The 16,453-nt window shown below is 29.9% G+C and overlaps 1 protein-coding gene across 1 annotated transcript; it reads left to right on the top strand.

Annotated features, from left to right (window-relative positions):
- Positions 1-4,891: 4,891 nt before the first annotated feature.
- LOC108831885 (agamous-like MADS-box protein AGL23) lies at positions 4,892-5,416 on the top strand. Its single transcript, XM_018605389.2, has one exon. The coding sequence runs from the start codon at positions 4,892-4,894 to the stop codon at positions 5,414-5,416; it is 525 nt and encodes a 174-aa protein (XP_018460891.2).
- The last annotated feature ends 11,037 nt before the right edge of the window (positions 5,417-16,453 follow it).

A 16,453-nucleotide genomic window follows, 5' to 3' on the forward strand; every position in this document is an offset into this window, starting at 1 on the left:
TGCAACGTGATTTACCAGTTGGAGAGTGGAAGACTATCGAAACTTTTAAAGTTACGGCTGCTTCTGGAAAATATCGACCAACTGCACATCAATACAAGTTGAATTTTTCAGGAGAGATCGTGGTAACCAAATGTGATTATTTATCTGATAATCCATATATTTGTAATGTACTAAATCAAAATCAAAATTAGACCTCAGATATAAAATTCACTTTGAAGTTATGTAATAATTGTTTTAAGAAATTAAACTTTGTAATGTACAAAATCAAAATCAAAACACATTGTTTATTTAAACACATTAGTACACATTGTTTATTTAAACATATTAGAACACATTTTTATTTCTCAAAATTTAAAATTAGTACACATAGCAATCATGTATAACATTTATTACGAACAAAGATAAAAAAAATTGACACCCTCTCGGTCGAGCAGGTCATAATCTAGTTTATATATGAAAGGCGCCTAGGTCTATGGTCTGCACGATATCATAAATTATGAAAACGATATTTCAGTATTCAAATTAAGGTGCAAATATATTACTTGCCTTGTCACATAGCAGTGCGATATGTTTGCTAAAGTAAAATAGGAATGCTACTGAAGATCTGGTCACGCCAATTAAAAGTAAGAATCAATCATGGACGATCATATATTTGTTTTAAATTTGTCATGATGATACTGTATCAATCAGCAACGAAAACATATTCGTTAAAGGCTATATATAGAAATCTCCTCTTTTCACTATCATGTCACCATCGTGATTGACAATAATTTATTTCACCCCGTGATTGACAATTCATATTTGATTCATGAATTATAGCAAATAACGCATCAATGTATTTAATTAATGTGCCTTTAATCCAATGTATTTACACTAAATTGGCATAAAACGATCTCCAATGGTATAGTGCATTTATAATTATGGAAATGATAAATCATGGTTAACGTGCGAAGGAGGAGATTTGAAACTGCAATGGACCTTTAAAAAAATATATTGGACATATTAAAAAGATGGACGTATTAAAAAGTTTTGAACTTAATTATAGAAAAAATTCTTGAACAGTCATAAGAATGTGATTTTGCAATTAAATAATTTCTAAGTTAACCAGAAAGATATGTGATATATTAGCATTTATAATTTAAGAAATTTAATTTGCATTTATATATATATATAGTTCAAAATGTTTCAAGAAAAAAAAATAGGTTAACTATATAGAAAATGTTATATGATGCATGATAATGAGATAAACAATGAAGAATCTCTGCGTATTTTAGACTAACCAGTCTTATTTTTTAAAGCAATACAATCCAAAAATATTGTAGTATCAATAAGTGACTATCCATCGATATTATATGAGTCCACATATCGTTTCAAATATTGTAAGTTTGTAACTGATACGTAAGATGATGTTTTGACATTGTTTCCATATGTGTATAGTCGTAACAGTCACAAACTAATAAAAAAATTCAGACAAAAAATGATGTTAGTTTGGTGAATAATATGAGGCATATAATATATATCCATTAGAGTGACATGAAAGGTAAATATTCTAGGTAATGATGGGTTATTAAAAAAATGCTCTATGATTAAATGTGGAGTTGCCACATAGAAAATGGCACACTTGTAATAAACACATGAACTAAAGGTTTCTTTTAAAATGGTCTCCTCAAATAATAGTAAGGGGATATAGTTGCTATAGTTATAGTCAAGACATAGTCTTATATATTTGTACGTTAAGTACTATTAAGATCAAAGTACAATTTCCTTATGGTATCGAGAAGGCCTTTTTTATATTTTGATTCCGATAAAATATTTTTATACAAGGGATGAACGTATTTATCTTATGTGTCTCTAACTATATTTATTGTACATAAATGAAAGTTTACTCTATAAGACCACAATTTTAAAATTTTAGAAAGTGGTTAACAAATTTCGATATAATTACTATTTTAAAAATAGAAAGTAATTGATATTACAAAATTGAATAATATACATTCACACAGAAATTACTTTTGCATAAAAATAAAAGGTAAGTTTGATTATTTTTTTAATAAATTGTAAAGTTTTCACACGGTTATGAAAGTTAATTGTATTCAATATTCTCTCTTCGATTATGTGTACCTTATTTGAGATGTTTTGATTAAATATATGAGGCTGTTAAGGCAAGTAATAAAACTAAATTGATGCGCAAGTATAATACTCAGCTATAATCATTCGTAATTATCGTAAATTGATTTTAGTATGGCTGATTTGATTTTGTAACATTAACTCTAAAGAACGTTCAACTATAATCATAAGTATATATATACCAAACCTAGCACTCACATCTCCTCATCGCAATCTTATTCTTTCTTAACAATATCAAAAATCATTCTTTCAAGCAAAACACAAATGGCAGGCTTGAACACGGTTGCTGATTTGAAACCTTTTAAGACCGAGCAGGTGTCAATTTTCATTTTTTTTTATCTTTGTTTGTACTAAATGGTATACATGATTTGCAATGTGTGTACTAGTATAAAATATTGAGAAATAAAAATGTGTTTAATTACATCGAATATTTTGAGAACATTTTGTTTCTACAGTAAATTATATGACCGATATTTATTGGATATCATATAGACAAATCCAAATTTTCTATTGCCTATGTTTTAGTTTTATTTTATATTTCTAATAAATTTATTTTAACTTTTTGTTTATTCTTAAAGATTTATTTGAATAGAATATATGTTGATGTCAGTTAACCAGTTACATTATAAAAAGATATAGTATATAAACCTGCTCACTTCTGTTCAATATTTCCGATTATTTAATATTTGTGAACCAACGACTTTTACCTAATTCTAAAATCTATATATTAAAATGTAATATTCTCTTAAGACATCACCCCACGTATGGCGCGAGTTATTACCTAGTTTTTTTTTTGTCATCAGCGTATACAGACTCTATAAAGACTCTGCAAACCAAAGAGGGGACTCTGAATCCATGTGAACAAATAATGACGGTTGGCTGCGGGCACCTCGTGCAAGACGGTCCGCCATTGTGTTTTGAGTCCGGGGTACGTGCTTGATCTCAAATAGTTGAAGCTTCGTTGTAATTGTTGAATTTCTTCAATGTAGGTTGCATAGACAGGCCATTCTTCTGGTTCCAAAACCATCTTCACCAACTGAGAACAATATGTTGCAAAGATCACACAAAGTTGTCGAAGTCTTAACATACATTTCATCGCCCATATAAAGGCTTCAAATTCTGCATGCAAAGGGGAAAGGGATTGCCGATTATTCCTTGCTCCCAATAGTCCATCGAAACCTTCCAATGTACTATACTATCCATTTCCTGAAAATAAATCCTTGTCTTTCCAGGATCCATCCGTAAAGCATCATCGTCCCTCTCTTCGAAGAGGGTGGTTTGTAACATCTTGTCTATGTAAGTTTGGACCTGATTGTGCCACCACTTGGGAGACTGCCATTTGTGCCTCATTCTAGAGTATTGTTTCTGTTTCTGCCAGTTTTAAAGTCTCCACGGGATCTCTATCCATACCATTGAAAACATCATTGCGTCCTTTCCATAGGTACCACAATATCCGGGCATAACCATGATCTTGGATGTAGGGTGAAATTCTCGAAAACAAATAATCCATATTTGCATATACTGATTTCATTGGGAAATATTGTGGATTAGACGGGATCTTTGAGAGAGCCCAAACCTGCACAGCAGGAGGACATTCAAGAAAAACATGATTAATTGTTTCCTCTTCTCCACATCGATCACACTGAGTATCACACTTGATCCTTCGGGCCTGTAAATTCCTCTGTACCGATAGACAGCCTGAAATAATTTGCCAAAGAAAATGTTGCAGCTTTGGAGGACACTTTGTTTTCCATGATTGGGCTTGTAGAGATTTTATATATGGCCCAAAGATAGGCGTCGGTCTCTCTATGCCTGGGTAAAGTTTTTCCGTGTCGTAACCTGATTTTACCGTATATTTTCCTGATTGTGTAAAATACCATCCATTCCTATCTGACTATCTGAAGTCATTGCCCGACTCAGTATAATACGCCCAATCAGATCTGCGTCCTCTGAAGTAACCAAAGATCGAATAACCTGAGAATTCCAAGTACGTGATGTTGGATCAATCAGGTTTTCTACCATAAGTGATGGGTCAAAATGAGTTGAGTTACTATTTGCTGGTCTCGGGCGATTGGCTGGGATCCATGGGTCATACCATACAGAGATGGATGATCCTATTCCCACCCTTTCGATTAGTCCTTTGCTAACCAGAGATCTAGCTGAGACAATACTACGCGACCCATAGGAGGCTGAGTATGATCTAATGGGTGCTAAGGGGCTCATGTTCCTACAATACCGGCCCTTGAAGACCCTGGAAAATAAAGAGTGTGGCTTTTCCATGAGACGCCAGAATTGCTTTGCCAACATAGCTATATTTATATCTGTTACCTAGTTAATACATTAAAGTATGGAAGTTTAAATTAAAAATGTTGTTTACACATTTGTATTGAAAATATAAAAATGATACTTTTGTGAAACAAAATTAAAATCTTAAAATGTCATTTTTATTAAATGGAAAGAGATTTTAGCTAATTGATTTACCAATTTACAGTCTTAGTTTTTTGACTCTACTTCTGCAATAATGACTAGAGACATTTTAAAATATAGTAGAAGCCAAATAATTAGTCAAATATGAAAATTAGTCAATACATTCTCTTTATGAACATTAAATGTATAACATCCTTCTATACATATATTTTTTCCTATAAATAGATTGTGGACGTCCATGGTTTTATTAAGACACAAACCTAAAAAATAACTAACCAGAAGGCAGAAACCAAACACTCTGGTTCCTAAAAATCTGACAGAAGCCGACAAAGACAGAATGGCTACGTTTTCAAAACGTAAAGCTCGGATTTTAAAGAAGATGAACGAGATCACTACACTATTCAATGTGGAAGCATCTTTCTTGGTTTTCCCTGAAGCCGGAAAGCATCATTCATTCGCACATCCGTCTATGGAAGATGCTTTTGGTCGAGTAAAGAGATCTTTGGGACATGAACCGTCTGGGAAAGACGATACCAATATTGGATCACTAATGGAGGATTATAAGAAGCAACATAATGAGGAGATCAATAAAAAATGGTATGATCTCGCTGAGGAGCTAATGATGGCGGAGGAGAAGGAAAAGGAACTTCAAGAATCAAAAAGTGAGTGGTCCAATATTGTAAATGAAGGTGTGAGCGTGGATGAGTTGAAGCGGGCACACCAAGCATTTGTTGAGTTAAATAAAAGAGTATCAGCTAAGGCTTTACAATGGTCGGGAAAAGATGGTGATGGTTCGTCTTCTGCTCTTGGAGAACATGGTCATTGTAATGGTGGCGAAGCAAGAGCGGGTGAACAAACTTGATTTGATCTAATCCAATTATTAAAAAAAAATATAATCCAATTTGAATTGCTGAATTTATGTTATTTTCCTTTGTTGTTGGCTGAATTATGTTATTTTCCTTCATCAACTTCTCTTTATTTCTAAGCTAGCTGCGTTGTCTTTCGAATTTCATTTTAAAATTTTATGTTTATAAATTTTTCGGACTTAAAAGGCTAAAACCATAATGGTGTAATTAATTTCATATTCGTTGCCGCTATTCAGACTCATACATACCCTTGATTGTTTTATTTTAATTTCATTTTAAATACATTGTCCAGCGAATTTATTGTTCATAGATTTAATTTGTATGAGAAACTGCATTTTCACTTTTTCCGTTGAACCATAAAAAGGGGAATGTTAATATACAAAATTAGGCGTAGCCAACTTTTACAAAGACTTTACCAGAAAAAAACTTTGAATAACTTCTTTATAATCTTCCAATCAAAATTAAATATTTTCTTCTACATGTGTAATCATTTTTATTAATAATTTAACAAGTGTATAACCCACCAATTTCCTAAGCAAATGGTTGGTAATTTTTATGTACTGATTCATTCTGCAGACGCAATAAGTTGCCCACATATATTGTTAAACAGATTGCCCATGCACTTGCACTAACATGGATGCATATGCACCTCATTTAGACGTGACGTGATATATTGCTTGTTTTGTGATATATCACATTTCAGGATCCAAAACATTGTAAGTTTGTAACTAAAGATTTTTTATCTCAGTTAGAAAATATTTTCCTCTTACTCATTAGAATACTACACTCTTATCACATTCTAGGGTTGAAACATTGTAACAAAAAGTTATTATCTTAATTAAAAGACATTTTTTTTACAGTTAAATAGAACTAGATCTCTATTTAGAATAACAAAAAATCTACAGTCCTGAGTCTCAAAATGGCATGTTGTAATGGGATATGAAATTGAGTCTCATGAAAAAATCATACTTAAGATATGTCATTTTACCACCAGAATGAAATGTTACTTACAAGTGGATCTTCATGATTAAAGATAGAGCAACACTGACATGAGGATTTAAGTATAAAGATTGGGTTGTTGCAAGAGGTTAGTCAGAGATAAAGTATAGACTATGAGAGATTTTCACCAATAGTCAGACATACTTACATTAGAGTGTTGCTAGCACCAATAGAACGTTCGGAGTAAGAGCTTTAGCAACTTGATGTGAAGATTGCGTTTCTTCATGAAGATATAAAGAGGAGATATACATAATTCAGCGGGAGGGTATCCAAGTTCCGGAAAAAGAAAACAATGTCTGCAAACTCAAGAAGTCGCTTTATGAATTTAACAGTCTCCCAGACTGTAGTACAAGAGCTGATCATGTTGAGCTACATAAGAAGTCTTTATGGTTGCTGTGTCTACATCGGTTATTGTGATTTACAAACATTCTTGGGAAAATGATTAATGAGTAGTGATTAGTTCTCTCTAAAATGTAAATGATATAATAATCATTTATGTTGATCTATAAACCCTTAAACATGAATGAATCCAGATTCCAATAAACAAACCATCTGTGCAACTGATTGCTTACATTTTGTTCTGGAAAATTATCTTTGATCCTATAACGTTTTAGAGAAAAATAAAATTAAAAACCAGGATAACACCTGGAGCTGAGATTAATCTATTACACCAATCAAGAAACCCAAAAAATTGACACATATTCTTTTTTATAGATACGCACTTGTTGAGAGTATGAGAAACTATATAAAAGAGATAAGAAAGGCTTTGAATATTTTTGTAAATGCGTCTACAAGAAAGACACATTTAAGGTCGGAACTTGGAGTGTTGTTGTATCCAAAGATTTGTTATTTCAAAAGAAGTTATTTATTCATTGTTATAAGACAATCATATCCCTTAAACTAATGTCTTTCCCACCTTCCAAATGGAAGTTATCCAGCTATGAAGAATTAGGATAAGAACAAAAATGAAAGCCATTGAAAATGTTACTCTTTCATAGCGTGATGATGTTATACTTTCATAATATGATGAGCTTGAAATTAATTGTATGATTAAAATTAAAAAGCGAGCAGAGATTTGCATTATATCATATATATTAAAAACAAAATCGAGGTCCATCGATAAGAATATACAACAAGTACTATGCTAAGAAGCACTTGATTGAAACAAGCGAGAATCATTTTTAGTATTAAGATTAGAAGGTTCGAAACTTCCAACCCATAATCATCGGTTATTACTTTCTAGTTATCTGCATCACAGGAAAACCAATATAGGTAGTTAAAATGGATTCACATATGATGAAAAAATCTTGTATACGTACTTGCTAACTCTTTCAAACCATATCAATGCTTTTATTTCTCACCCGCTTGAGACTGTGTGCATGAGTTTCAACCAGTGAAGCCTCTCTACACAAGGCCACAAGCCAATGAAAGCAGAATATTCGTATGATATGATTGATAAAATGATTTCTGGATAGCAAGTAGGCTTTATATACAATTAAGAACTTAGTTGACAGGAACGAAGAAAAACTGTATGTTAAGCAAAAAAAAAACAAAACAATATGTGCATATTCTACCACCATCCCACGTCTCAGCTTCTCTCACTTCAGCATTGTAACCGAGTTTCAACCATTAGTTGATGAAACACTACACAATAGCTGAAGCGAGAGACGCCGAGATATAGGATGTGGTAAGATGATCTGTAGACGCTAAGATATAGGATGTGGTAAGATGATCTGTAGACAATCGAAGAATTATAGGCGTAGAGATTGAGTGACTAGAAAAAAATGAGTGACTATATAAAAAGATAGAAGATGACTTTAAAAAAAGATTTTAACCCTATTTTTAGAAAATCACATTTTAGGGTTGAAAACATTGTGACCAAAGATTTTATTATCTTAATTAGAAGATATTCTCATCTTACTCAGTAGAATACAACAATCATCAATACTATTAAAACATAAATACATTTGTACTTAGTCCTGAATTTTCCTCAATAATTACAATGACATGCCATTAAAATTAAAACACTTAAAACACTGTCGTTTAACTAAATAAAATCAGCAAACTTTAATTGACAGACGTAAACCACGCGTAAGTAACTTGACAGAGGTAACCAAATTCCTGCAAAAAGGACAAAACATAATTATATATATATATATATATATATATATATATATGTATATTTTTTTTTTCAAAACATAATTATATTAAACTGCTATAATAATAATGACATTTAAAAATATTATAGTTAAAATCGCATAAAAAACCTTCAAGGTGGCAGCCACTTACACTTTAAACTCTGAGAGTATTTCACAAGCACTTTAAACACTCAAGTTGGTAAATTTAGCATATTAAACCTCCAATCCGGCTTACTTGTACATCAAGTCAAAATCATAACCGGTACTGTTCAAAACTGATGACGTGTCGGTTTTTTTTTTTTTAAATATATTTTAATAATAAATAAATAGAAAATACAGAAAACAGAAAAATCATAAAAAATTCATAAAAATTCAAAATAAAATTCAAAAAAATCTTAAAAAATTACAAAAAAATCACAACAATAATTATTTTATTTTATTAATAAAATAAATAAAAAATAAAAATATAATAATAATAAAAACTTGAAAAAATCATAAAAATCATAAAATCCCAAAATCAAAAAAATCATAAAAATCAAAATAAAAAAAATAAATTTAAATAAAATAAATATAAATTCATGATAATGATTTTATTTTATTAGAATCTACGAGAATCAGTAGAATCAACTACAAAAAAATCACAAAATAATTATTTTATTTTATTAATAAAATAAATATAAATAAAAATATAAAAATAATAAAAACTTGAAAGAAATCATAAAAATCCACAAAATCAGAAAATTCATAAAAATCAAAAAAAAAATAAAAACTTAAATTTAAATAAAATAAATATAATAATAATAGATAAAATAAATATAAATTCAAGAATAAACTATATTTTGATGTTTATGGTTCGAGGTTTTCTGTATCAGAAAAAATCATTATCTTCAAATTGATTCTCGTAAACCAAATCAAAGCAAACAAATTAAATGATACACAAGTTTTACGAGTTCATCATACTAAGTCGATATTCTAAACCGTAAACCATGAGCTAACCACCTTGCTGAACCAGATTAACCATCCTCTTCAATCTTGACTTCTCAATTGATATGACCAGTCGTGGTTTAAGTTAACCAGAATTGATTCTCATCACCAAAGCACTACACGAACAAATTAAAGTCCAAGTGTTTGCTTTTGAATAGCTTTTAAAAGATTTGGACCCTTTAATCCGTCTGCTTTGATTTGGTTCAAGAGAATCATTTGAAGATCATGATTTTTTATGATTCAGAAAATACACGACCCATAAACACCAAAATACACTGTTTTCTCAAATTTTTGTAGAAAAATATAAATTTTCATTATCTTGAATTTATATTTATTTTATTTAAATTTAACTTTTTATTTTATTTTGAATTTTATGAATTTTTTGATTTTTGAGATTTTTATGATTTTTTCAAGTTTTTTGTATAATTATATTTTTTATTTATTTTATTAATAAAATAATTATTGTTGTGATTTTTTGTAATTTTTTGTGATTTTTTGAATTTTTTATGAATTTTTATGGATTTTTATGAATTTTTTATGAATTTTTTATATTTTTCTGTATTTTTATATTTATTTATTATTAAAATATTTTTAAAAAAACCGACACGTCATCAGTTTTGAACAGTACCGGTTACGATTTTGACTTGATGTACAAGTAAGCCAGATTGAAGGTTTAATATGCTAAATTTGCCAACTTGAGTGTTTAAAGTGCTTGTGAAATACTCTCAGGGTTTAAAGTGCAAGTGGCTGCCACTTTGAGGATTTTTTATGCGATTTTCCCCTTTAGAATATAGGGAAAATTCCATAAAAATACCCGAACTAAATTTTGTTAAGCTTTTTAATACTCAAACTTTTTCACTACACAGTTTAATACTCCAACTAATTATTTTCTCAATTTAATATCCAAACTTTTAAAACTGTGCCCACTTTAGTACCCGAACTTTATTTATTTTAATAAAAATACTAATAAATTTCAAATAAAAGTTTAAAAATCTCTAAAATTTACAAAATAAACTCAGAAAATTCTAAATTGTTTTGGTGTTGAGAAATAAAAATAACTAAATAGTGTAAAATATTAAATTTTGTAATAAATTTCTAAGTTTTAAATATTGTATTTAGTTTGTTTTCTGAAATAAAAAACGAAATTTATTTTTATCATTCAAATTCATATAGTTTTTGAAAAAATAAATTTTCCATGGTTTATCTACCTTCTTTTCTAAATCTTAAAATAAAATTAGAATTTTTAATATTTTTTCTTAGATTTTTTGAGATTTTATTAAGTTTTGTTTTAAACTTATTAGTATGTTTATTTAAATAAATAAAGTTTGGGTATTAAAGTGGGTACAGTGTTAAAAGTTTGGGTATTAAAATGAGCAAAATAATTAGTTGGGGTATTAAACTGGGTAGTGAAAAAGTTTGGGTATTAAAAAGCTTAACAAAATTTAGTTCGGGTATTTTTATGGAATTTTCCCTAGAATATATTCTCAATGATATAACTATAAGTTAAAAATGATCTGAAAGCTCTCTCTCCTCTCTTTTAGAGAGAGGAAGTTCTCTCTATCTTCCTTGTTAACCAAAATAAATCTTTCACAAGGAATAGAGAGAAAGAGAGAGATTTTGTTTTTTGATGTGTATATTTTCGATCTTAGATCGATTATGAACTACTTGGTGAAATAGTTTGTTTCGCTTGGCGACTTTTTGAAGTGTTTTTGATCTGATTCAGAGCTGATCTTCATGGTTCTATTTTTTCTCTGTTCAGATTGAAGAATAAAGTTCCTCCTCTCTGCATGATTCTTATTCCGGATTGTCTCTAAGAAGTTTTCTTCTTCTCCAACTGGTTATCCTTGATCTTCACTTCTGAAGAAATCAATCTTTGCTTAGTGATATGGCCGAGTTGAATCTTGGTTATGCAAAGTATTCTAAGAACTGAAGCTGAGAGTTTTGCAATTGGCTACTTGATTTAGAATGGTTTTAGATGAGTTGAAGTTTGTCCTATATAGACAAACATTTCAACAAAAACTGTCTCTAGATTGAGTTAAGCCTCTTGGAGTTTTCATTCTGGTGGAAAAGAAAGCAACTGATTGGAGACTACGGCGATCGGGGAGGTTGAAGCAAGCAAATGGAATCAAAATCTGGGTTGATTTCTGAGTTTTCCGGTGGTCGGTCGAGCCATTTGCGACAGAGATGGCGGCTTTTGCCGGTGAAGAAGCAACTATGCCCTTTGTGCAACACGTAGCATTACCCTTGCTCTCATTATAACACGTGGAGAAACACACGGCAACAGATGTATTATACTTATCTTCATGTAATTGGGCTTTGGGTTAATAATTGTATGGGGCTTATGAATTTTGATTTCATTTATAAACATGTTTAGCCCAAGGGCTTATAAATCTAAAGTTGACAAAAAAAGTATCTTTAAAATATATTGGTGCACTAAATCGGAAATGGAGATAATTTCGTATTTTCCTAAATTAATAACATTCAGAAAATTTACCTATTTCAACGCGCATCATAACTAATACGATATCACTCACTAACACAATCTTATTCTTCTGTTTTGAAAACTTGCATATCACGTATGGCTAATCTTTAAAAACGAATATTCTACAAAACGTGATGATTAAATATAAAAGGCAAGAAAAATAATTAATTAAAAAACGTATATTTAACTTTTCTGTTCCTTCTATTCACAACCAACAAAATCTTTTGTTAAAATATCCTATTTAACCTAACCTACCCATTCCAAACTAAACTATATATACACCCATCTCTACTGCGTGAAAACCATATCATTTCTGAGATTACAACTTTTACTCCTCCCAACAAACTAGACCTTTCGAAAACTCATGGCGGTTTCAAGTTAAATGCTTGAGTTCATGGAAGCAAAACACATATTTTCGAAGTGATACCTTCGAGATGGTTTTAGCCGATCAAATGATATGTTTTCTTTGTAAACGTTATCTAAACTTTAATTCACTATTTATGCGTGTTTTCTTCTATGTATTAGAAAGACAGAATCAAACCGTAGGTATTTATTTTGCTCTTGGCAGGTTTTGAGTACAAACTAAATAGTGCTTCTGGAAGAATGTTTTTTTTTTTTGCCAAAACTTCTGGAAGAATGTTGGCTGGTTTGTATGCTTTAAACAAAAATTGTTTAATTTTGGATGAACAATTTTTTTTTCAAACGTTCATTAAAATAATGTTCTTTGTCTTTTATTTTGGACAAATATATATTAAATTCTCTTTGGTCAGTTGAAGCTATTTTCTTTAAAATATTAAACTTTTATAAAACTATCATTAACATGAACCCAGAAATGCATCAATCAGTCAAGCTAAAACCAAGCATATATAATTAACGCAGGGTTGTTTCGATCTTATAACTAACCCTGCTCTGTTGATGTATTCGGTAAGGTTGTTGTCTTCATTTGCACTTGGATTCCTGGAACGGGGTTCTCCGAACGTCCAATAGCATTCCAAACATTAAAAAAGTATAATATTAGTATATGAGAAATCCATTATATATATCTATTTTAAAACTTCTGGAAGAGTTCAATTTTACAAGAGTTCAATTTTCAAAAATAAATATCATAAAATTAATAATAATTCATAGAAAACTAATGCAAAAAATTAAAAATTTAAAACATGGATAAAAGTAAGAAGAAAAAAGTAATGGCTTATGTTATTAATAAAAATTAGAAATCCATTATATCTATTTTAAAATATACAAAATGAACTAATCTAATTACCTAAAATATAGTTTTGTCTAAAATAATCATAAAATAAAATTTAAATTTTATATACATATTTCAAATCGAAATAATAATTTAAAGTTGATTTATATCAAAAATTGATTTAAAATATGCATATATTCAAAAAGTTATTTTTACTAAAATATTTTCCAATAACCATTATTAAAAAATGTTTTCAATATATATAAGAAAAATATTAATTTCATATATTTTAGTAAAAAAATTATTTTTATTAAAATATTTTCCAGCCCCATTCATATATTTCTAAATTTCAGTTTGAATTATGACTAGGACTGGGCGTTCAGGTATCTATTCGGGTTCGTTTCGGATCTGTTTGGGATTTGGGTTTCCGGGGTCAAAGATTTCTCTCCCTTTCAAATATTTCTAAATTTCACTTCGAATTATATTCGGGTCTTTGCGGGTTCAGTTCGGGTTCGGATAACCTATTTAAAATATTTTTTAAAATTCATTATATATTTTCAATTTCATAAAATCTATAATAAAATAATATATTATATATAAATCTGAATAACATAAGTCAAAATACCTAAACTTAACATATAAATTGGTTTGGTTTAAATTTTGGATCAAAAATTAAAAATTATTTTAAATATTTTTGGTGTTTTTGGTATACTTCCACTATATTAGATATTCATATTTGACTATTTTTATATATTTTCAAGTATTTAAATCAACCTAAAAGTATCATATATATATATATATATATATTCTGGATGTTTTTATATACTTTAAAACTAAAAATAATTAATGTATATATATAAGTATATAAATATTTTTCGGATACATTTTGATATCCAAATACTTCGGTTCGAATTGGTTATGGTTTCAGTTGTCTAAATATCAAAATTTTTGAATAATTTGGATATTTAATCAATTTTGGTTTATGTTTGGTATTACTCTTTCGGGTCGTGATCGGTTCGGTTATTCAGATTTGAATTTTTATCCACCTTTGATATTGACATGAAAAATAAATAGCAATATATTTTTGAAATATACATCCGCACGGGCGTGCAGGTCAAAATCTAGTATCACATTATAGGTTGAAACATTGTAACCAAAGATTTTCTTAACTTAATTAGAAGATATTTTTCTGTCTCATCCCTTGAATTAATGTAAGTGCCACATCATCAACTATATCTGAAAATATATGGTTTTATCACCTAAGTTACTAATAAATTAGTTTTTGTCTTCTTCGATAACTAAATGATTCAAACATATTTTCCGTGCAACACGTTTTGATATGGATGTCTACTTTAAAATACACAACTAAATGTTAAAATTCAAAAGAAAACTAATGTAAATTTCTGACATGTAATGTTGTGTTGAAATCTTCATTTGACTGATTAATTGCCTTCTTTTCTAGGTTTGAAATTAATTGCCTAATCACTCTCGAGAAATATCAGTAGAACTTATGGCTTTAGTAGTAAGTCATTTGGTAATTGCCATCTCAACTCATGAACTCAATAAAACAAGATCTGATAAGAAACAAAAAAAAAGATTCATGATGGGTCCGTTCCCATGAGGTACTTTATGTTGTTATACAATCTACTAATTAAAGGTACCAAGGTAGCTTTCATATCATCAATGTTACTTTATCTTCTTCATAATATATTAGTATGCAAAAATAATTTCTCTTGTACAATGCTTGAGAATAACATCCATTTTGACCAGAATTACTACATGGAGAATCATATTAGCAAGGTGATCAGCTGAAAGTGGAGGATCTATCTATAAGTTTATATTATACACTTCTTCGAATATGTGAGGCAGTCTTAAAGAATGACAGAAAGGAACTGTTAAATGGAAGTCACCTGCATGAGGTCAATATCAGTCACTACTCCTTCAAATAGCTAAGATGTGTTGGCTGCAAAGGTTTGATCAGGTATTTTGCGCTTACTTTCCTATGTACTTGTTCGTGCTCTTTTTTCAAGAACATAGGATCTTGCAAGTTTTACTGGACTGTTTTTTCTACTGGACTTTATGTTTTCAAAGTTCCATATTGTTTGATTCCTTTGTTCAGATCCGATCTACGTATTTGAGAATAACATCCATATTGACCAGAATTACTACATGGAGAATCATATTAGCAAGGTGATCAGTTGGAAGTGGAGGATCTATCTATAAGTTTATATTATCTACTTCTTCGAATATGTGAGGCAGTCTTAAAGAATGACAGAAAGGAACTGCTAAATGGAAGTCACATGCTGACATGCACAAGGTCAATATCAGTCACTACTCCTTCAAACAGCTAAGATGTGTTGGCTGCAAAGGTTTGATCAGGTATTTTGCGCTTACTTTCCTATGTACTTGTTCATACTCTTTTCTCAAGAACATAGGATCTTGCAAGTTCTACTGAACCTCTTTTTTCTACTTGACTTTATGTTTTCAAAGTTTTATATTGTTTGATTCCTTTGTTCCTATAATTTAAGCTTATCTGATTCAACATGTGGGTGTTTTCAACTCCAACCAGCAATGGAAGAGAAGTCGAGTTATACTGCAAAAACGTGCCTCAGGGTAAGCTATCATTTTCTATAGACTTTTTTTTTATATCCCTCGTCACTAACATTTCTGAAAAAAAAATTTGTGTAAAATTTAGTGGCAGACCTAGAAGAGCTCTTTGGGAGGCTGTAGACCCAGTGTCAAGAATGCAAAGGCTCTCTTCATCAAGATGTGTTTGTCTTTTCACCAATAATTGATTCTGTCCAACTTCATTTTTTTTTCCGATTTATTATTGGTCTTAACAGCCAAGATTGTCCAATATTTTATCGGAGAATGAAAGCACATAAGGACATGGCGTCAGCAGTGTTGAAAAAAAGGACATGGCCACAGCCAAGCAATAACTCGACCTTTGGAGCTTCTAAGTTTTTTTGTTGTTTCGACTACATTTTCACATTTTTCGTTGAACCATAAGAAGGTGACTATTAATTTACAAAATTATGCGTAGCCAACTTTTACAAATACTTTACCTTAAAAAAACTATAAATAACTTCTTTATAATCTTTGAATCACAATTAAAAAACTATAAATAACTTCTTTATAACCTCATTAAACATGACATGATATATTGCTTGTTTTGTGATATATCAAATTTGAGGATCCAAAACACGGTAAGTTGTAAATAAAGATTTTTTTATCTCAGTTA

Source organism: Raphanus sativus, chromosome 8 (genome assembly GCF_000801105.2).
Source record: "Raphanus sativus cultivar WK10039 chromosome 8, ASM80110v3, whole genome shotgun sequence".
Classification (NCBI taxonomy): domain Eukaryota; kingdom Viridiplantae; phylum Streptophyta; class Magnoliopsida; order Brassicales; family Brassicaceae; genus Raphanus; species Raphanus sativus.